Here is a 22,737-nt window from a genome sequence, read left to right as displayed (position 1 = left end):
GATGGACGTACGCTAAGCATGAAACAATTCTTTAATTCTTCCCATCGTCTCATTACCAATAAACTCTTGTAGTGTACATTGTTACCTAGGGTAAGACAAAAAAGTATGCGTTCGAGCTTAATGGTCCATTGCGTTGGCCATTTTCTCCGGTTTTATTTTCGTTGGAAGTCAAGTGTGTTGCTCAAAAACACTACACGATGACCCTTGGGCCAGGGATCACTCTTGATCGTTTGATCTCGAGTCCAGAGTACTAGCCAATGGGTCACCGCGCCGCGCTTCCCACTTGTCTCTCTCTTTGTTTCGGCGTCCATTTTTTTCTTAGATTTGAATAAGTTCTACACCATTGTGTTCTTCACTATCGATTTTTTCGTGTTTGACATACCTCTTTTAAAATTAAAATAAAATAATTATGCTTCTTCTGTCCGGAGTGCACAAAACATATTACCTTATTTTCCGACCAAAACGCCTCGAGAACCACACCCTTTGGCCCGTACATAACCGTATAGCCTATATAGGGGAGTACGCCGTGGGACCCTAGGCACATCTTTTTAAAAGTAGCGGCAGAACGTAGAAACAACGCCACCTTTTTTTTACAAAGCAACTTCAAATTCAGATTGACATCCTAACACAGGCGCTGTAACACTAGGCATTATTGCTTGTGGGGAGAGGGGAGGGGGGTGGGGGTGGGGGGAGGAGAGGTGAACCCATAGCGGGCTAGAATTTCTCCTGCGGAAATTTATATTTCACGTTTTAGAACTTAATTTAATTTTTTGGAGTACAGAAGTGTTTTTTGAGAATCATCTTCACCTTCACTTTTTGTTCGGTAGCACGACGTAAAATCAATTTATTTTCATATATTTTTTTTATTTTATTTTCAACTTTATAAACACTTTAATGATACTCAGGATGGTAGAATGTGCAAGCAACTATTGAGGAGGCTCTACTGAAACGGAGTCCCTAGCCTGTGACAAACTGTCCGTTGTGGAAGGAATGGGTGAAGAATAAACATTCTATGATGACGAACTAGCGTGCAATACAATACAATTTTTTTAACACTCCCCAAGGAGGCTTTTCAGTGCTAATTACCTATTAAAAACAAATAACAATACAATTATGATAAGATAACTTTAAAATACCAAATTGATCACTATAAAAATAACAATAAAATACAAAAAAAATTACAATATACTAAGAAGAACTACGTCTCGAGACATCAAAATTCAAGTTACACACTTTTAAGTGATTTATTGCAAGCCAGTATACTACAATGTCAATCAAAAGCTTCCATTTTTCTACTTATTCTTTGTCAATTCTACCTACTCTGCCTTCTTTATACAAAACAATACCTACTCTATGCAGTAGAGGACTGCAGGATATAGCGATTATCGTAGCAATATAAATTATGTACAAAGCTTAAAAGGAAATGATGTCTAACTATATCTTAAGTTGGAGTTGTTCGATACCAAGAAGAAATGATCGATATAACTTACGAAACAACGATTTCAACGTTCAAATATTCAACACAGCAAGATTCAGGAAGCATTCTGTAAAATACCTTTGACCTCGATCACATATGGTCGAGACGATGAAAGGAACAAACCTAGTACAATTTCAGTTATTAATAATATTAGGACTAGGACGTCGAGTCAAAGTCGGAGATAACTGCGTCACTTTCAAACTAAGTTTTGAGTGATATGATTTAGTTGTACTATATAGATTGTTGTAGGCGTAGATAACTGTACACCTGGCCCTTTTTTAAACTAGTAAAATTGTTTAACTTTCAAATTTGTACATAATGATTTTTATTTTTTAGTATGTGTCTACAATTAGTCTGTCAAAAGACTTAATTCATTCACTCGTTAATAACAATTTTACTTATTTCTTACTGACTTGTTTCATTTGCCGGAAAAGTCTAACAAACATGGATGTCTGTTTTATTACTAAAATGAATTACGGAAATGAAAAATTCAGCGATACCCTTTTTTTTAACCTAAGATTACCCTGATTGAGTCGTCTCAAAAATCCTAAATCAAAATAATTATATGTTATTTAATTAGAAGCGTAGCTTTCATGCCCTATAAGTCCCGTTGGCCCCCAATTTTCAGCCCACTCATAAGCATCAAGCGAATGATTTAAACTGACCAAGCCACTGAGTCTTCCAGGCCAGCAGGGTAACGGACAATATGTTAAAGTGTGTTTATTTTAAAATGAGTGAAAAATAATTGAACCATTCTTTATCACGCAATATTTAAATATTTAAGTGCTGTCGAAATACATTTAAATAACGAGGAAGTGAAGATTTTCGGTGATCTTCGTCTCGAAACTTTCACGAAATTAGATACTGCGGACCGGACGGCAACTCTGAAAAGGCTGGCTATGCCTACGGCGTAACCGCTACAACTAATACTTAATAATGTCTATATACGCATTAATAAACATATATAAGTTTTACCTGTTCATAAAGCAGAGGACGTAGAAAGAGACAAGTACTTGTGGTTCTCAGGTACATTGGTAATTGGTGATAGGGCAATAATGATAAACTAGGTCAAATTGTAAAATCCAAAAAAGTCCTGAGAGGCTTAAAAATAGCCCGTAACGCAGCCAAAAACGCCTCTCTTGTCTTCTGCTCAGAGTTGCCCTGACGAAGCAAGTCAGTGAACAATGTCAGTACAGTAAAGTTATAGCGACAATTGTTTTGTCCCAGACGCGCACGGCTTGTGAAGTGCGGTATGTAATTCTGTTTTGACGTAAAATTATACACAAAAGGTGGATTTTTGGCAGCTTCTCTGATTCTTATAAATATCATTATTAGAGACTTCTCGCCCTCGTTACCAATGAGCGATAGTAAGGTCGCGAAAGAGATGATGATAGTACTGAGCTGTCCCTGTTTGACTACTTCGGTCCAGCGGCTCACTAGTGGTAAAACGTGCAAACTGATTGGCTCCATAATTATAGATGCCGTCTATCGATCGCTCTCTGAGACGGCTCCTGGAGAGCGCGCTTGGCTTTTTGTTGAATCTTATCAATCAAAAACATTCAATACTGAATCAATCCTAGCGATATTCTGTGTTTAACAGATGAGCCACTGGGTCATGCTTAAACAATTAGACGGCTCGCTCTTGGTTTCTATCGACTTTGATGGCTGACTTGGGGTTTTGTTCCGGCTCGACAGCTATCAACCAATAGAAACCTGTAAAGGGAAAACAAGGGCGAGTAGTATAATTGCTAAATAGAAGAACGTTTTTGTGCGTGCTTTCTAAAATGGTGTTTTCTAATATATTAAACACTTAAAATAGAACCTCAAACTATTGCAACAAATAGACTCATTATTACACTTGAGTTGTAGCTACGATAATTTTCTCTGGATTGGATTTCTCTGGGATACGCGAAGTTATTATTGATTAAAGCAAATTTATATGTAATATAAATGCCAATTTACATGTAATATAAATTAAAGTTAATGTGACAACCATGAAAGGAGTTCAGAGAAGTCATAAGATCACTCTATTCAAATACGCAGATCTGTCACGCAATATGCTGCAAGACTATCACTCTTGCGTTACATTCAAAGGTCAAACTCACTTCTGAGTGTGATGCGCTATTCGGGCTGGCCAACCACATCGCCCCTTTTCTAATATGTCAATCAAGACCATGCGGTTTTATCTAGACTTGAGTAATTTTACTTCAAATTCTCTGAGCTCCCTAAAAGAGTTTTCACAATAATTATTATTGCTGTGATATTCTTCGATTGGTTTTCGCTTCAACATCGCTCCATCAGTACTTTATGAGTTATCCTGGTATCTGCCCACGAACTACGTTCCGGTTTTACACATTTTATTCTGTCGTTCGAAGATAAATGTGCGGACGATCTGTCGAAGGCCTCGCACTACTGAACAGGTATTCGGTCCAGCAACCCAGGAACTTGATATGCACACACAGAACAGATTACCTCTACCGGAATATGGCCACTCTACCGACTCGGCTTCAAGGTCCTGTAGTCTCCAAACCGCGGCTAAACCAGACACTACAGCAAAAAGCATGAACCTCACAAAAACATTATTTGTATGGTGGAGACAACATGCCTTCGTTTGCCCGAGATTATGTAAGCTTAATGTGAATGAACGACTTATAAAGAACAAGACGATTTCTTCAACTAGAATATACTATTCTCTTGTCAAGCCGGAGAACAGTCAACAAGGGTCAAGGCCGTCGCGAATGTCTTTCAAGCCTCGTCTAGCGCGTTCTCTCCCGCCGAAAGTGGTCAGTAAAAAATTGGACAAGCAATCCGGATTTCCCTAGGGTGCATCTTGGCCAAGTGGAGCTTGCTAAAAGCTAAGTATAAATATTTATAAGCTGATTCTATTTTGCGTTATATTAGACCGGCGTTAAATGAGATTTCAATATGAAAACAAACGAAACTTAGAGCAATTTGCAGGCTGCCGTTTCCACCAGCCGTCGAAAAGCCTAAAGGGCTGGAAATTACAAGATACCGGTGGAATTCGCTATTGTTATCTTCTGTAATGTTCGAAGTCATGTCTCAATACCTGAGTAGACGAGACCCTTTATAATTTGGCTGCTCAAAGTTGAGGAAGAGCGACATAAACTTAGCTTTGCTGGAGGCTAGGGTGGTGAATTCTCGTCCCTTGTCACTAAAGTAAAAATAGGACAAATAACAACTCAAAGCAACGAAAGTTCTCAGCTTATAAAATACTTTATGAAGATTCTAAAAATGTAAACAGTTTTTACATTTAATGCAAGAAATTTGAGGTATTTAAAGGTGCCATTGTCACTGCCATTTTAACAAAAAATAGGTTATAACTCAAGGGGAAATTGAACAATAATATTATTGTAGCAAGAATTTGATCCAAGACATACAGGGGGGTACCTGCCTTTACTACCACTAAAATTGCCTAGGAACGGCCCTGACATAAAATACAATAACAGGACTTTCTACGGGAGTATGTCACAGGAAATACAAAAGTGAGGATTCTAGGATCAAAACATACAATTTTGCTTTGTAGTGAATACATTACTTTGTTCATGCAGAAGCATTGAACCATTTCAAGCCTGCCAAGTTTAGTGGCACAAGGATAAATCCAACAGGAGCTACTCTATCTACAATGAATGCATGTCTGTGTAGCAAGTGTCTTAATTGTTCAAATACGCCTTATTTTTCGCACCTTCTACCCTGATTGATTCTTGTGTGAGTTCGGCCTTCCTGCCATGTTTCTTAGGTCAGCAATGTATAATTCCAGTGGTGAATAACAAACTTTTGCTCTGTATAAGGTCTTTTATTCCCGTTTTTCCCAGCACTCATTGAATTTGTGCTGTATCATTCAAAGGGAAACCATGAATAGGGCATTTTAGTATTAACAGTCTTGAATTTATATATCTACTCCTTTACGTGTATGAAATGGCTAGGTCACACTTTACGGATGCCTTCCTGTACCATCAAAAGGCAAGCTTTGACCTGAAATCTTCAAGGGAGTCAAAAGAGAGGTCGACTATTAAACACCTGGAGACGTTCGCTAAAAGCAGAGATCGAGTCCATGGGCAAGAGTTGGTACCAGCTAGAGAAGGATGCACAGGACAGGATGCTATGACGAGAGACTGTTGATAGTCTATACTCCTGAAAAGGAGTCGAGTGAAGGGCTACTACTACTTATTTACATGTTAACTTAAACCTATTTTATATTAATTTTTCGTGCTATTCGTCTATGGGGAATACACTTCGTGTATTTGTGGGGATGAAGTGCTCTGTACCATTCGCCCTTTTGCCCCATAGCCTCACAGGGTCAGCTTTCCCCTTATAGTGGGGCCCCGCAGTGTTGCTGTTGTTGGTTGTTGTGATTGTTCCCAAGGGTCCTAGAGATTAGGACCCCAGTTTCTTGGGAACCAGGGCATGTGGTTGTGTTTGTTCCCAAGGGTCCTAGAGATTAGGACCCCAGTTTCTTGGGAACGTTCCCAAGGGTCCTAGAGATTAGGACCCCAGTTTCTTGGGAACCAGGGCATGTGGTTGTGTTTGTTCCCAAGGGTCCTAGAGATTAGGACCCCAGTTTCTTGGGAACTAGGGCTTCCTGAAAGGAAGGAGAGGATTCCAGTCTCTCGTTACCAACCAACTAACCTGTGATACATGTACCCTGCATGATTTCTATTGATGATTCTGATTGGCAACTCGAGCACTTCATCCCTTACCCCTTTTCTCCCACTGAACTTGTTGTCTTGTTTTGACTTCATGGGTTGGGAACATTAACGAACGTAAATCTTCCAGAAGTCTCCAGGTAATACAGCAGAATCAAAGTCGTCACATTCCCATCTGTTCGAAACTGGAGAAGTGACCCAGTGATAAAAGTTGACAATAAATGCGGGAAATTCATACAATTCACGAAGTCCTCCATGCCCCCATTTAGCAACTTCATAGACGCCACTTTCTGCTCCCCAACTACCGCAATCACTTGCAAGTTTCGAGTTGTCTCCATGCAGTCTTGTAAAAGATCCACAGGCGTACGGAATGGCATCCGTCTGACGGCTGAAGTACTGGACTACAGCTTCACCAGTGATGTTAGCGGCCGTGGTCACGTGGAACGTGCGTCCCTCCTGTTTGCGGCAATGGAATCTAAGCTGGGTGAAAGACAAGTGTGTTCTCAGCTGATTCAAGGCGCTAGTCGCGAGAATCATGTTGTTGTTGTTATAATGGCTGATTCCACGGTATGATGTCTCAACACCCAAGGTGGTAGGGAGGTCACCGTCAATCAAAATGTTGTATATTAGAAGCCAACCTCCTGAAATACCCAGTAATATGCGTCGTTATTTCTATACAACGCGTGATTAAAAAAGAAAAAAAAACACTTCGAAAAAGAAACAATTGCCTCAGAGTTGCTTAAAAATGAAATAGTCCTTAAAATGCTGATGTAGTGTAATGCGTGTAGCCTTGGGTATGGGGCGCCTTCATATAAAAGTGACTGGAGTGATTACTGCCACTGTTTGGGTATCCAAACGTAAAATGCAAATGCGTTTTCTGGTACCTTCTTGTGTATTATGCCGAAACTAAACAGGGCAGATTAGAATTGGCACCCCGTAGGATGGCGATTAATTTTAGCCAGGCCCACAAAACATTAGTAAAGTAACTTTTAGGTGTTCCTTTCAATCTTTTCGATGAGAACTCAGAAGTAAATGGGTCGCACATATCTAAAAAGTCAATCCCTTAACACTCCCCCTTAAATCGGAGAATTACGGGAAATTTTGCACAAAATTGTAGTAGCACTCGATACTCCAAGGTCTAAAGGGTTTAGGGAGCTCCTCAGTTAATTTACAATATTAATGAACTTTATTTATTTAATTAATTCTGAATTTGCGCGATGATTACATAGCATTATTAGTAATGAGAGAGATGACGTTGAACTTAACGTTATTCTGTTTATCTTTATTCCGTTTGTTTGTTTTCCAGAAGTAAACGATTTGAACCCTGGATTATTGGTGATTTGTCTTGTGTGATCGTTTGGCTGAGGACAGGTCTGAAAAGAACAACTGTTGGTGATGCCAAGAACTCTTGACTTCAACGAAACCTACAACAGTTGTTTTCAGAACTACCCCGCTCACCTGACGATAACATTGACGAAATATTTTGGACATCTACCCAACTTTTTTTTTAATTTTATTAAACACTGTAGAACGTACCTCCGTCAGTCGTCATGTCACAGAAGACTTGTAAGGGGTTCCCATTATCCTCAGGGTCAATCCAGTACTCCCCGTTTCGAATAAAGTCTCCAATTTTCCGGATTTCCTTGCATGAACGTGCAGGATAATTGTGATGTGAACCTTTCATCACTACAATCAAAAAGTCAAAATAGCTGAATAATCACTTTTCTTAGACTTTCCTTTATTATTTTCGAAAAAAATTGTTTCAGCGAAACGCTCATTTTCTTAGAAGCTAAGTAAACACAGCTGCCTAGTGGGAAATGCCACGCACCTGAACATCTTTTTCCAGCGTATCCCGGATGACACTGACGGTTCTGTGCTCGTTTACTGTTAACATGGGAACCATCAATACAGGAGACCTGTGCAAATTAAAGTAGATACGTAGCAGTCAAAACATCAAGATTTTTATTTTTCTATTTTTTCTTTCCGTTTTAATTTCTCGCCCCGTCCAACTGCCGCTGGGTCTCAGAGGAATGACATTGTTTTGACTGAAACTATAACTACATTAGGCATAAGTTAATGCACTGCTTATTTAGTTGGCTGAACCATACAGGGAATAAAACCAAAAACAGTTGGATTTTTCACTTATCAGCGATGGCTTCTGAAAATACGTAAAAAACTTAAAGTAAACAAAGAGTTAATGTGGTGCAAATCCTCGGTGCCGTAAAAAAAAATGGGCGTTTGTTCAACCACATTTAAAATACGACAAAGTTGCAATTTGTGCTACGTTTTAACCCGCGCACATGAGTAGCAATCTGTTTATCATCTCTTCGGGGAGCGCCTTCGGCACTCGCGTCGCTGCCCCAGAAGGGCGTACGTTGCTTTCGAAGAGAGAGCCTGCTCGCAGGCTATTTATCATTCAGTGTATGGCAGTTTTGTGTGGGCATACTAAGAGCAGTAATTATACAATTGTAGTATAATTTCAGGGGTCATTATAAGAATCAGGCATTCTGATTGGTCGACATCGTGAAGCTCGTCTTATGACGAGATAATCACGCCGCGATACCATGCCAATTTTGACATCCAGACAAGTAAACGTGGCGCGCGGACAGTTGCTCAATGAAATTTGAAAGAAACCACTTCATGTCCGTGAGGTTCAAAATATTGGGAACTTTGAAAATTGGCTACAATTATTTTTGGACGGAAAAAATCTCCAATAAATGGTGCTCAAGGCATTGGAATTGATCGTAAACACGGTGGTTTTATCGATCGCATGCGGCCAAAGCAGATCGATTGACGAAAAATTACTTAACCGGTTTCCTTCAGACCGAAGCTTCTCGATTGAACAAAGGTGTTTCGAAGTGTTTGTTTTGTTCCGTTTTGTTGCCTAAACTAATAAGTGGAAGTTTCGTTTTGCAATCGATCAATTAAACTGGTTTACACGTTTGCAAGCGAGCATTTGCGTTAACGTTTTTGTTTTCATGTTCTCTGTCATTATTTTGCAGTTCTTGCTATTGAATTCACCTCTGAATATCAGCTCTGACTTCGTCTCGGGGATTATTCAACAATGATCACTGGGCCTGAATAATTATTTAATATAACTGGGGGATATTGGGGAGATATTTCCGAAAATCCGATAACGCGTTCAGCTAACCTGTACAGAGCCGTAGTACGTAGATCCCATTTTCCACTTGAAATAATCTGGTTTCGTCTGTCGCGATTTGTTATTCAGCTCACAAGTAAATGTCTGGTCTGCATTTCCATCAGGAAAAAGATTTAATGACTTGCAGCTATTATTTCCGAGGCATTTTAGCTGACATTCAAACTCATCAACAACAGAGGCCGTGTCCATGACGTGACCAGTTAAGACATAGTCTATAAGGAGACAGAAATGAAAGCTCTGTTAAGATAAACGGTCTGAACAAAAGGAAAGAGGAACGCTAAGATTGCCACGTTTACTTACCGACTTGAGTTTCGAAAACACTGCCGCAAAAGTTTGTGTTTGCCATCACAAATAAAACAACCAGGAAAATGTTAAAGGTCACCAAGGCTAACCGATTCAACCATAAAATAGCCATTGAGCGTGAAGTCCGTTCTACTTCGTGGTGTTTGAAGTAAGCAGTTTAAAATATTCTTCAGTATAGAAGGTACAAAACGAAATTGCTTTATCGTCGTTCCATTCATTATTTACAGCTAACTGACGCATTTGGTGGTACAATGCAATTAATTATTTTTGTTTTATTTTGAAACAGTTATTTTTTTTTTTAACAAAACTGGCAAGTCTTATTTTCTCGAGCTCGATTTATTATCTTTGCTTTTAGTGCATGCATGGTAACGTTGTCATAATTCGCTAGCTTTCTCCACTTTGCTGTTTTTTTCTAAATTCATGTACTAGAATTCTCATATAGTCCCGTGCCAATTTCCATCCTGAGGAGAGTATACATTAATAAAAAAGTGTCATGCGGATTTTTTTTGCAAGCTGACTTGATACTGCCCTGGGGATAATAAATTATGTATCTCATCTAGATTGATTAGCAATGCTCCTATGGACAGTCACGACATCTGAATAAAACCAACTGTCTCGTATAACGTCTCGACTTGGAACAGATTTAAAAAAATTTAGGTTAATGTATGGCAAATAACTAACTAATTTTATTTTGAAGCAAAAATATAAACATTACAGTCCTCATTCCGTACAAAACGTAGCAGACTTCTTTGGCACACTATGAATACAGCCACCCACGCGCCGAGAATGTGTAAACCTTTGACATCCATGCCCTGACTGATTGGTGCTGTGGGGATAATAAGCAGCCCATTATATTGAGTAGCAAATCTTCCTATGGTCACTCACGTCACTGAAATTGGACTTTCGCACCGGTCTCGATTGAAGTCTTAACACTAGACCTGGAACAGATGCCAAATAGTCAAATAGTTAACTTGCTTAATTTTCTTCCAAAATTTGCAAGACATTACAAGTCCTCAGTCAGCACAAACTTCAGCAGATTTTCTTGGTACACTATAAATACGGCCACCTGAGCGCTTACTGAGGATGTATATAAGTTGGCACCCTTTCAACAAACAGTGATAAAATTTAATAAAGATAAATGATAAAGGTTCGTGTAAATTTTCATTGTGGTGTAAAAATACTCGTATGGTATAATATTACTACGCCGTGATTTTACCTGTCTGGATATAATTTGACTTACTTACTTACCTTATCCCAATCTTTGAAGCTATTTAGAATTTGGCTTTACAAAATGCAAATTATCAGAGACATTGCGCTCAGACTCTTAGCCCGGACTTCTTCTTCCCCGTTGGGAGTTCTAAAATTCGCTGCCTAAATTAATATTTCAGACCAAAATGTGCGATTTTCCCTTCAAAAATAAATCGTTTATCTATTTCAAATTCAAATTCAAATTCAAAACAAATGCAAACATTTGATATTACATTATTTAATTTCAGAATGTAAAAGTGTTTCAGAGAATCGTGTCGATTATTACAAGTTTTTTTATTTGTTAATAAACTTTTAAAAGACAGTCATATGAATGGAGTCTCTAGCCTCTGCAAAACTGTCTTGTATAAAGGAAAGTAGCATGCAATTGCCCTACGTTTAGTCTACTTGAAAAAAAAAAAATGATTTATTGAAAGTCAATACAATGGAATGCTTCTATTATGCTACTATTCCTTTTTACACTCCTGTTCATCTGCTGGAGTAAAGGATCGACAGTTAGGTCTGAGTTCAAAACTCAGGGGATTTTTTTACACAATAATGGAAAAAACACACAATTCACACTAAGCTGGAAAATGATGGGCCATGCTATCACATATTCCAACAAAACAAAACAAAACGATGTAATCTGTGCACGGGGGTATGCCTCACAGAAAAGTTTTAAATCTAGTAGCTCAAAAACTCTTTTACAACTGCGGATTATTTTCCCAACTAACATATTTTGTTTTTAATTTAATTTTCGGCAAAAAGCTAGACGAAGCAAGTGCTTCGTCTTGCCTCTTGCTAGTTACGTTCCTGTGTCATACGAAAGACCATTGTACTAGCCTTATTTAGTAAAACTGTGGCATTTTATACAACATCATCATTCATTAACAAATAAGCATCTCAATTAAATCTCGACAATGCAACTGCCTATAAGTATTGTAATGAACACAGTCGGGGAAATATTCACAGAATAATACGATTGAATGATTGAATTACAGTCCCTGCTTATAAGCATTATATGTATTGACCAGGGAAAAGGTTTTTAAATAAAATCAGGTAGGTTGGTACCATATGCTCTTGTCAAAGAACAGGAGTTTTCAGTTGATAACATTTAAAAGTACAAACGTTTTTGAGCCACGAACAGCAACCAAAAGTGGAGTGTTCTTGTCTTTGGCACGTAATAGCGACTTTCCCTTCATAAATTCAATTTGTAATTGCTTAAACGAAGGCTCTCTAACAATTTTTTGGATGTAAAAGTTTGCCAACAACTTAAACTTTGCCTTCCGTTTGTCATCCGCTCCAAAAAACGTCAATGCCTCAATAAGCTCTATTCTGAAAAAAGAAAACGCAGGGATAGTCGGGATTTGCCTATAATTAATTAGTCAGCCGTAAGACAGAAGCGAAGGTATTAAGTTTCAATTGGGGAATAAAAAAAAGCGTATTTTTTCATACAACAATAATACCTCTGGCGTGACGAGGTTACTCCCTATAGTAGACTGTACGAGAAAGCTCCGCCCGAAAGAGTACCTTTTCAAGCTGTAGGCATATAAAAGATACGAATTTCACGAGTTGTAGTAGAGAAAAGGATAGTGTCATTATAGACATTATAATCCGGGCCTTTCCAGATACCGGTATCCCGAACAAACCCTTCGAACGGTTTATCTAGCTAACTATTTTTAAGGGGTTATTAAAGTGAAAAGTTCAGGAAAGAGATAAAATATTACTGCACGTCTGTGGAAGGGGATGCATTAAATAAAGAAAAGGTTACCCTTTCTGACAAAAAATGGTGTGTAAAATGGTAAGGATTGAAATTGGGGCGGAGGCTCAACGTAAAAGTGATATCTTCCAGTAATTCTCCCCTCTCATGATATAACTCTAATGCGTGAAATACCTGTAGGTATCTTTTAAGATACATCATTATTTTGATCCTTTCGATTTAATTTTGGCCATTGGAATACAAACACCTTTGATGTATTTAGCTTGATAAAGAGGTTCATTGTTTAAAAAGGATAAATAGAGTCAGTTGCTTTCCTTTGAATATGCGAGACGTGTTATTTGTCTTCCATCAATAAAGGCTGTTGTTTGTAGTAATGACGCTACCATGCAAAGGCTTGATAAAGCAACGATCTGGTGGTAGTCGAGTGTAGAGTTAACGGACATAAATTCTCCAGAAGTCATTTGGAGATACTGGGCTGCCAAAATCATCACATTCCCACCTTTCCAACCTTCCAACTATCCAGTGGCTTTCAAATGCAGCACAACATGCATGGTTATACATCACATCATATTCAAAACTTTCCCAATACAGTCAACTCTCTCTAAGACGGACACCGTCGGGACCGGCCCCAACTGTCCGTCTTAGAGAGGTGTCCGCCTTATAGAGAGTCGAGGTAACGTGACACCAGAAATTTTGAGATGATAAAGCTAAACGGCTATGCTCAACGAATACACGTCTGTTTTAAGTTGCTTACTTCAGCAAAACCTATAAAGTGGAACAAAAATAATATCAGAAATTCGACTCGTTTGTTCATTACAAACGGTAATACCGTAAGTAGAAACTTACTTCTTTGGTGCCCATACGCAGAGAAGTCATACGTTAAAGCGGATTGTTTTTGGTAAGTTTGGTATTCTAAAAGCACTGACTTGCTATGCTATATGTCAATACCAAGTAATAAAGTATTATTCACTAAAAAAAATAACTTTTTGTGCGTGTCCGTTGGCGGTTTCAAAGTGTCCGTTGTCCGTCTTAAAGAGGTGTCCGTCTTACAGAGAGTTTTGTTACAGTAAAATGACTGAAAAACGGCAGGGACCAACAACAGGTGTCCGTCTTATAGAGGTGTCCGTTAAGAGAGAGTTGACTGTAGCCCCATTTACTGGCGTAAAATTCGTCTGTCGATTCGTCATATCCCCACTCGGGGCATTCTTCTGCTAATCGAGAATTGTCGTTTTCCATTCGTACAAAAGAGCCACAAGAGGCGGGCTTTACATCCGTTTGACCGGTAAAATACTGGACTACAGCTTCACCGGCACTGTTAGAAACCGTGGTCACGTGAAACGTACGTCCCTGTTGTTTGCTGCAGTGGAATCTTAGTTGATTGTAGAACAGGTGGTCACGCAGGTCATTCATGGCGTTCCTTGATATACCCATTGCGTTGTTGTTGTAGTTACTTATCCCGCGGTATGTTGGTTCAAGGGGCCAATCCGAGGGAGGAATGTTGTTCATTATCTCAAGTTAGCAACAAGAAGCCAACCACCTGAACACACAAAAGCACATAAAATTGTAGCAAAAAGTATTTAGCTGCTAAAAGTTTGTTTGAATGTACTTTATTGAGAATAGCATCTGTGATTCCGCGTTTCTTCTATCTATTTTTGGTAGTAAACGAGTTTGACTATATGATTTTAGGAACTTGTAAGATATATATTAACGCGAAAAGCAACCTACCAAATAAGCTCTAGAATTATGTTTAAAAACATGAAATGTTAGTAAAAAAACACAAATTTAATAGTAGAATTTAACGAAAAAAGGCCGGAAATAAACATGAAGCGAATGCAAATGCATCACGCAGCTGTAAAATAAAGACGTGTAGATTTTTTTCCACCGATATGAACTACTCAAATGAGTACCTACACGATACCATTCGGTCTCTTCACGCAGGCTTATCGCTTATATCCGGCAACATTTCTTGAAATATGCCTATTCATTGTTTCTCTTGTAGCCATCACGCTGAATCAAAGTTAGTGAACTTTATACTTCGAACCAAGGCGCCTTGCTTCAAACAAGCAACGGTGAACACTACCCATAATACCTTTCAGGATTGTCTCGTGCACTTTTGTACTTTGCTTCCCGACAACCTTTCTCGAAAAAGCTGTACTTGCACGCCGAAGCTCCAGCAATATATTTTGAACATATAGTAAATGGTTTGAACGAAAGAGTATCGGTAGTTTGTCTAGTGTGATCATCTGGTTTATGGCAGGTCTGAAAACAAGTGTTGCTGGTGACACTAAGGATTCTTGACGTCAATGACACCCACAGCAGTTCTTTTTCAGAACTACCCACACTCGGACGATCACATCAGACGATTTTACCACTATAGATATATTTTGAATATCTACCCAATTTTCTTAAATGAAGCATTGTAGAACGTACATCTGTCAGTTGTCATGTCACAGTAGACTTTTAAAGGGTCTCCGTTGTTTTCAGGGTCGATCCAGTACTCCCCGTCTCGATTAGAGCCTCCAAACTCACGGATATCCTTGCAAGAATGTGCAGGATAATTGGGATGTGAACCTCTTATCAATATAATTAATAAAAAAATCAAAATAGCTAAATGATTACTTTTCTTAGACTTTCCTCAGTTAATTATTTAAAAAAATCGTGTCAGCGAAACGCTAATTTTCTTAGAGGCTAAATAAACACAGATGCCTTGTTGAACATGCCACGCACCTGAGCACTTTTTTCCAGTGTATCCCGGATGACATTGACGGTTCTGGGTTCGTTTACTGTGAACTTGGGAACCATCAGTGCACAAGACCTTCGTAAGTTGAGGTAGATATACGTAACAGTCAGAACAACGCAACTGTTTTCTCGCCGATTTGACTTTTTCTCGCCCACACTAACTGCCTCTGGGTCATAAAAGGTAGGGCAGTTTTGTATCTATAACAACATTAGGAATTCAGCAATGGCATGCTAGGAATACAAAGAGTAATTGTGAGGCAGATGTGCCGTAATAAAAATAAAATTCGGCGTTTACCACATCCTTACGACAAAGTTCTAATTTGCTACGTTTTAACACGCGGACATGTGTAGCAATATGTTCATCGTTAAGTGTATGGCAGTTTTGTTTGAGCGTCTCGCACATATTGAGAACGGCTAACTCTGCAATTTTGTAACTTGAGGAGTATCGGGGAGCAAAATGAAAGAGAAGTCTGTAAAATCTTTTCAGCTAACCTGTACAGAGCCGTGTTATGTTGATCCCTTTTTCCACTTAAAATAATTTGGTTCCATCTGTCGTGATTTGTTGTTAAGCTCGCAAATCAAGATATTATTTGCATTATTGCCATCGGGATGAAGATTAAATGATTTGCAACTGTTATTTCCGAGGCATTTTAGCTGACATTCAAACTCATCAACAACAGTAGCCGTGCCCATGACTTGACCAGTTAAGACATAGTCTAAAAGGAGAAAGAAAAGGAGGTTTTTTCAAGATAAACAGCCTCAAAAGGAAGAAGAAGAGGAAGGCTTAGTTTGCATACGATTTCTTACCGACTTGAGTTTCGAAAATACTACCGCAAAAGTCTGTGTTCGCCATCACAAATAAAACTATCAGGAATATGTTTAAGGTCACCAAGCCCAAATGAGCCAGCCAAAAACGAGCCATTGATCGAGAAGTGCGTTCTTCTTTGTAGTGTTTGAAGCAAGCAGTTTAAACAATTCTTCAGTATAGCAGGTACAAGAGTGAATTTTGCCAAATCGTCTCTTCATGATCATTTATTATTTATAGTTAAACTGTCGCATTGGGTGGTGAGAATGCAATTAATTATTTTCTGGTTTATTTTGAACCAAGTATTTTCATCTTTTTAAATCAAAACTTGATTGATTACCAGCTACCGGTAGCTTGAACATAAAGTCTGTTAAATTCTTATTATCTATGCCGTAATCATTGTAAAAAATATAGTTTAGCAATATTCGTTTGAAGTGCGTTATCACGATGAGTTCTTCTTACTTTGCTTGGCTAGGCTTTTTTTCCTGCGTTCTTGCCCTGGCATCTTTGGAAATACACTAAATTAGCTCTCAATACCCCTTCCTGTTTCCATTTAGGTGTACAAGTTAAAAATGTGTCATTCGACGTTTTTGGCTACTTGAATTGATGCTGCCCTGCGGATAATATGCAGCCCATCTAGACTTATAGCAATGCCCCTTTGGTCACTTACGGCATTGAAATTGGACCTACGGAACGGCCTCGACTGACGATTCGTCGACCTGGAAAGACGGGGAAGGGCATGGTAAATAATTAACAAGAACATTGAGAAGCTTGAGAAGCTTAAAATCGGGCGCTTTGCCTTGAAAGGCAGGGTTCAGTACAGCAGAAACCACGAAGCAGTTACTTAAGTAGCACTCAGTCCGACTGTGTTTGTGTAAGTCACAGGGCTTGCATGAGCTGTATTAGTGTGCATAATATAATATCTAGAACGTTGTCGAGATTGCATTATTACTTAATGACATGATGGTTTCAATTTATAAATGTATCTCACAAAATACAAATAAACGATTGAAGTAGACGACTAGACAATGTAAAGTTTTAAGACTTAGCAAAGTGCAGTGTATTGGTAATACTGTAAGGTGCGGTTTCACCTGAAGGTCGTGTGCTTTTCGGTATTTTCCAGGCATTGCACTTTGATGGGACAGTACTACAACTGTTTACCGGGGAACTACTATTGTCAAGAAAATGATCACAACTTGTTGATGAATGATTGAACATTTGTTTCATACCATTACTGTAATAGCAATTGATGAAGGCTTTTAGTCCTGAACCAAAGTATAAGGACTGGGAAATACTGAAACCCATTATCAGCCACCTTAAACGGAAATATCTTGTTGGTGTTTCAAGGAATCCAAGGAAACTTCACTCATCCCATGTATCTATGTATTTCGGTATTTTGTAATTTTTTGAGTGATTTTTGGGGATGTTTGGCAGGTGATAGTTTTTTTTAAAAGAATTAGTAAAATTTAGACAACTAAGAAATATTGAAAATTTAATGTGAATTTAACATTGGAATTTGAAGTTAGAAATTGGCAGACGGACACCAAACAGTCCCGTGACATCCTGGAGTGTTTTTGCATGGGGGTCAACTGTGTGATGATGTTTCCATTTTTTTCTTCAATCCCCACTGATAAAGAACTGTTGTTGGTGTTATGTTGGTGTTATCACATGTCAAGCCTTTAACAAGGTATGAAAGAACACAAGGATTTAAATTATTCTGGTGCTCAATTTTTGCGTAACTAAAATTAATGTTACTCAAATTCCTGATGGATTCTGTCTTAAACTGTTACGAGCTTAGTATTTCCAAATTATTGCATGTCAATGTAAGGCAAGACAAGACATGCCTTGGTTCTTATGTAATTCTTTAAAAAACACATAAGATATTGACTATAATTTTGTCTGTGCTATGGCAATTCACAGTGGGGTGGTCTTGATGTGTCTTTAACTTGTAGACTGGACTGGACTAGTAAAACGCGGACTAGTAAAACGCGGACTTGTAAAACGCCTCTAGACACTTCGAATTCCTTGGCCACAATCATCTTACGGCTCTCTTCAATACATAATGTCTCAAAAAAACAGTAACCTCAGAAAGAAGTCAGAAGCAAATAAGGTCGAAAGACCGAATTTGAACATATAACGGCAAATGTTCTAATGTCACGAACGTAGGAGTCGTGTAGGCCCGTCACCTTTATTTACCACATACTGCCCCCAAATTAAAACAGTACCCTCAGAAAGAAGTCAGAAGCAAGTAAGGTCGAAAGACCGAATTTAAACATTTAACGGCAAATATTCTAATGTCACGAACGTAGGAGTCGTGTAGGCCAGTCACCTTTATTTACGATTGACTGTTGATTTCTGGACGGGCCCCGTTCTACCTCGTGCGAGCAATACAAACGACTGCACTCAACAGACGTCAAGTAGTGGAAAGAAAGAAACATATGCACACAACTCATAGCATCAATCCCGTTGTTTTAGTAGGGGTTTGCAGAACGAACATGTGCTATACTGCAAAAACATCTCCACGCTAAAACAGACCATAGAGTGCTCAAAAAAGCTAGAAATATGCCGTCGAAGAAACACACAAGAGCTTCAAACACAAATTGTTTCGCTCGCTAAACCGTTTAGTTTTATCCGATTTACAAGCGCTTGTTTTACAAGTCCGCGTTCTACAAGTCCGTGCTTAACAAGCCCTCGTTTTACAAGTCCGCGTTTTACAAGTCCGCGTTTTACTAGTCCTCGTTTTACAAGTCCGCGTTTTACTAGTCCGCGTTTTACTAGTCCGCCTTTTACAAGTCCGCGTTTTACCTGAGTCCGCGTTTTACTAATCCGCGTTTTACAAGTCCGCGTTTTACTAGTCCGCGTTATACTAGTCCGCGTTTTACAAGTCCGCGTTTTACTAGTCCGCGTTTTACTAGTCCAGTCCAGTCCTCGAAATACAGTATGCCAAAACTCCCCGCCCTCTAAAGATAAGTCCTTGACGGTTCTTGTCGTTTTTCGGTGCCTATTCATCTTCGGCATCTTTCTCATCCACCTCTCGTTCTGTCCTGTGTCTTTCATCACACGAAAGAAAAGCTGATTCTCAAAAAATCTGCCACAAAAGGAAATTGACAAAAACAATATGAAAACCATATATCGAAAGTTTCTTATTCTAAAATTTTATCATACGTCTTAATTCAGAGCTACAAAGAAGTTCCTCCTTTTGAGTTATTGATACTGTTCTTACAGTACCCTCTTTCCACTAGCGAAATTTTACAAAATTCCTTCGCGGCGAAAAGGTAGCGCGAATCCAGAACAGACTCCAATCGAGAGTGGGTTAATTCTAGATTACTATTAATTAACTATTACAACATTCATTTTTAAAATAGTTTCCCAAGCCGACTAAGCTAACTAAACGTCGAGTGTATCTTTCAGTAAACAAAACATGCCGTTATGACGCCGGAAATCCAGCTCACGCATACTATACCCCGTGACTCACGCAAACCTCCGACTTACGTGCTACTACAGTCATTCCTTTCTAAACATTTTTTTTTTACCACCACCGTACCTTTCTACCCAAAAAACTCATGAAACCGCCCGGTTTTAACCTGTTTTAACCTTTCAAAAATTAGAGCGTTCGAAACTAAATAAGATCCGTAATCACAAACAACATACAGCCGTTTACCAGCACTCTTTAAAACTCCTGAAACCCTTCAAAATCAGGCAAAATAAATCTTTGAAATAACCTTCATCAATGTTTCTTATTTTTTATTCAGTTCTATAAAATGCCTTTCATACACTACTGTCAAACAAAAATTTCAATTTCCTCAAAGTTTCAAGACAAAAGAATAACAAATATTTCGTGCACAATGTAATTTGATTAAGCCAATATTATCACGTCTAAAAATACTTCAAGCAATTCAGTGAAAACCCGTTTTTTTTTCGTATCAACGAAAACCACTTTCGAATAATCAATACATGAAAATAAAAATAAGATCAAAAGGAAGAAAGGAACCTTTCTAATTATTTGAAGACTTTCAAAGCCGTGATATTATGCATCCAATCCGCGATAAAATTTAATTACAACAAAATCCAAGCCTCATTTTGAATTCCATTTTTTTCAGTTGATACCTTTATCCAACTTGTGAAAAATTCCATTCAAGTTCCTATTAATACTGTACATTCCCAATGTTTTGCTCAGGTCTTCAGAAGCGTCTTACTAACCGAATCTAAAATAATTCCAAAACATGCTGTACAAACATTCTACTCTTTGTGACAAACGACTTGACGACCAATTGTTCAGAAATGAAAATCGACACAGTTCTTGCTAAATAAAAAAAAAGTTTTACGGCGGAGTCAGGCTCAAAAAATATACCGCAAGATCACACCCCCATTCATAGTCAGAAACCAGCAAACCATCTAGTTTGCTAAAAAAAACACTGCGTGACATCAATGACGTTACCTTTTTCATTTACAAAAATAACTTTTACTTGTCAAAGTAAGTGCAATTTCACAATGGTGAATATCAGTACAGTATGGGGCCCAGTTCTCGGCCGGGTCCAGTTCTCGGCCACTTTGTGTTTAACGCGTTTTTCATACTCCAGTTGAATCAAAAGAAAAAGGTATTTCCTTCAAACGATAGACTGATTCATGAGCTTTAAGTATCTTCAGTTTGATCGTTCAATTCGATATAGAAAGCTCACACGTCGAGTTTACGCGGAGGTAGGTGAATTTGCATTCCCGAAAAAGTTGTTTGTTTACGGCTCCAAATTCATGGATGTAGTTAAATTCGTATTTTATCCAAAAGCCCCCACCATACGAGCTAATTTTTGGCATGTGAAACGTAGAATAATTCAGCTTTCTGCTTTAGTTAACTTTTCGTTGAACCGTTGTATTTTTTGGTCTTAATTTACTTCGAAATTTTTTCTTGCGACGTTTGCGTATTTGCCAGTTCTCGGCCACCCTGCTCGCTATCACAGCTTAGCGCTTGGTTTTTAATATAATTTCATCTGCTGCTGCCAGAATGAAAGAAATAAATGTTTTAAAAATAAAGTTCAATCTTATCTCTAAGTTTTGAGCTGACTCTTGTCTTGTCTATTATTTCTACAACACCTAAATCTTTCAAGACCTTTTCACTGCAAAATAAACCATCTAAATGCACGGGTCACACAATGCGGTTTTGCCAGAACCTGCACATAGGCAACTAGGCGCGTTAAAATCCTTCTTTTCTAAAGTAAAACAAAGCATCATAAAAATAATTTGGGATCGATATAGTATAAATAGGTTTACAGAGTGATTTTATGACTGTGAAAATTAATTGAGCATTTTTTTTACAGATAATTACGCACAAGCTTTTTAGTGGCCGAGAACTGGGCCAAGGTGGCCGAGAACTGGGCCCACAAATGGAGCTTTTATTTTTATTATTGCTCGGGCAAATTAATTTTTGACCGGTCGATAGCTTTACACCAAAAAGCTGAATAATGTAGCTAGCTCTGGGAGAAATTTCAAGTTCCTGCGGTTCTTCTGAGGTAAGAAATACAAGTTTACGTCAAAAGTGGCCGAGAACTGGGCCAAGGTGGCCGAGAACTGGGCCCACAAATGGAGCTTTTATTTTTATTATTGCTCGGGCAAATTAATTTTTGACCGGTCGATAGCTTTACACCAAAAAGCTGAATAATGTAGCTAGCTCTGGGAGAAATTTCAAGTTCCTGCGGTTCTTCTGAGGTAAGAAATACAAGTTTACGTCAAAAGTGGCCGAGAACTGGGCCCCATACTGTACTTTGCCCCGTAAGCTTTTTTCTCTGTCCTTCCGCCGAAGCAAAAAAACACAACCTGATTACACATTAACCCAAAAGTCGACCAAGTGTGCCTGCAACGATTTCCTGTCAAAACTAAAATGAAAACCATTGCGGTATGCGTCACCCGTAGCGGTTTTGTAGCAACCCCGAGCTATCCCCGTCTTTTTGGCCGCGCCAGGAGACTACGCTCTAGGACGACCAAAGGGTAAACCTTAAATCGGCCACGCCCGATTAACTAGTTTAATTTATTTTCTACCAAAAATGGCAAGAAACCAAAAATTGCATGACATTTCTTGGCCCCAGATTGTTCGACTTACGCAGGTTTCTTGGGTACCCTTAACTATGAATACGGCCACCCGAGCGCTAACTGAGAATGTTATACGGTTTTAACAACCAATGATGAGTAATATTTAATAAAAGCAACTTTAAATTAATTGTCGGTGTGGTGTAGAAATATATATATGATATAAGTTAGGTATCGCCGTGAATTTTATGTGGTGTATTGTTTAACATAGAATTATTCGACTAGTTCTGTTGTTGGCCAAACATCTCGCTAAGTCGGGACACACTAGGCGACAAATCGCAGCGACAGGTCTCTGCGACAAGTCGCTCCGTGTGTACTACTTCAAAACAAGTCGCTGCGACAAAGCGCTTGTTCGTTGCGCACACAGCGAATTTTGAGAGTGGGAATGTGACTAGTTTGCCAATTCAATATAACAAAAATACCTGACGCTTTTCATTAGTTAATTTATATTTTGTCTCAGCGACTTGTCGCAGACTTGTACACACGCTGTATTGCTCATTTAGTCGCTGCGATGTGTCGCACGAATTCAAACTGGTTTGAATTCGT

The 22,737-nt window shown here is 38.7% G+C and overlaps 1 protein-coding gene and 1 pseudogene across 2 annotated transcripts; both read right to left on the bottom strand.

Annotated features, from left to right (window-relative positions):
* Nucleotides 1-6,249: 6,249 nt before the first annotated feature.
* LOC144633901 (uncharacterized) lies at nucleotides 6,250-9,840 on the bottom strand. Its single transcript, XM_078492828.1, has 5 exons — nucleotides 9,602-9,840; nucleotides 9,293-9,513; nucleotides 7,970-8,057; nucleotides 7,678-7,827; nucleotides 6,250-6,782 (listed from the first exon to the last, which is right to left on the bottom strand). Exons 1-5 carry the CDS (start codon nucleotides 9,714-9,716, stop codon nucleotides 6,250-6,252), a joined length of 1,107 nt encoding a protein of 368 aa, XP_078348954.1. The 5' UTR covers nucleotides 9,717-9,840.
* Nucleotides 9,841-13,580: 3,740 nt separating this feature from the next.
* Nucleotides 13,581-16,227, bottom strand: LOC144633915 (uncharacterized; annotated as a pseudogene). The gene is made up of 5 exons (XR_013567118.1): nucleotides 16,116-16,227; nucleotides 15,801-16,024; nucleotides 15,297-15,384; nucleotides 15,000-15,140; nucleotides 13,581-14,106 (listed from the first exon to the last, which is right to left on the bottom strand). The product of XR_013567118.1 is annotated as an uncharacterized LOC144633915 (transcript).
* Between the last annotated feature and the right edge of the window lie 6,510 nt (nucleotides 16,228-22,737).

The sequence above is a fragment of the Oculina patagonica genome, chromosome 12, assembly GCF_052425735.1.
Source record: "Oculina patagonica isolate OP01 chromosome 12, crgOcupat, whole genome shotgun sequence".
Classification (NCBI taxonomy): Eukaryota; Metazoa; Cnidaria; class Anthozoa; order Scleractinia; family Oculinidae; genus Oculina; species Oculina patagonica.
Note: the sequence above shows the minus strand (reverse complement) of the source record. Positions and strands in the feature narration are given on the sequence as shown.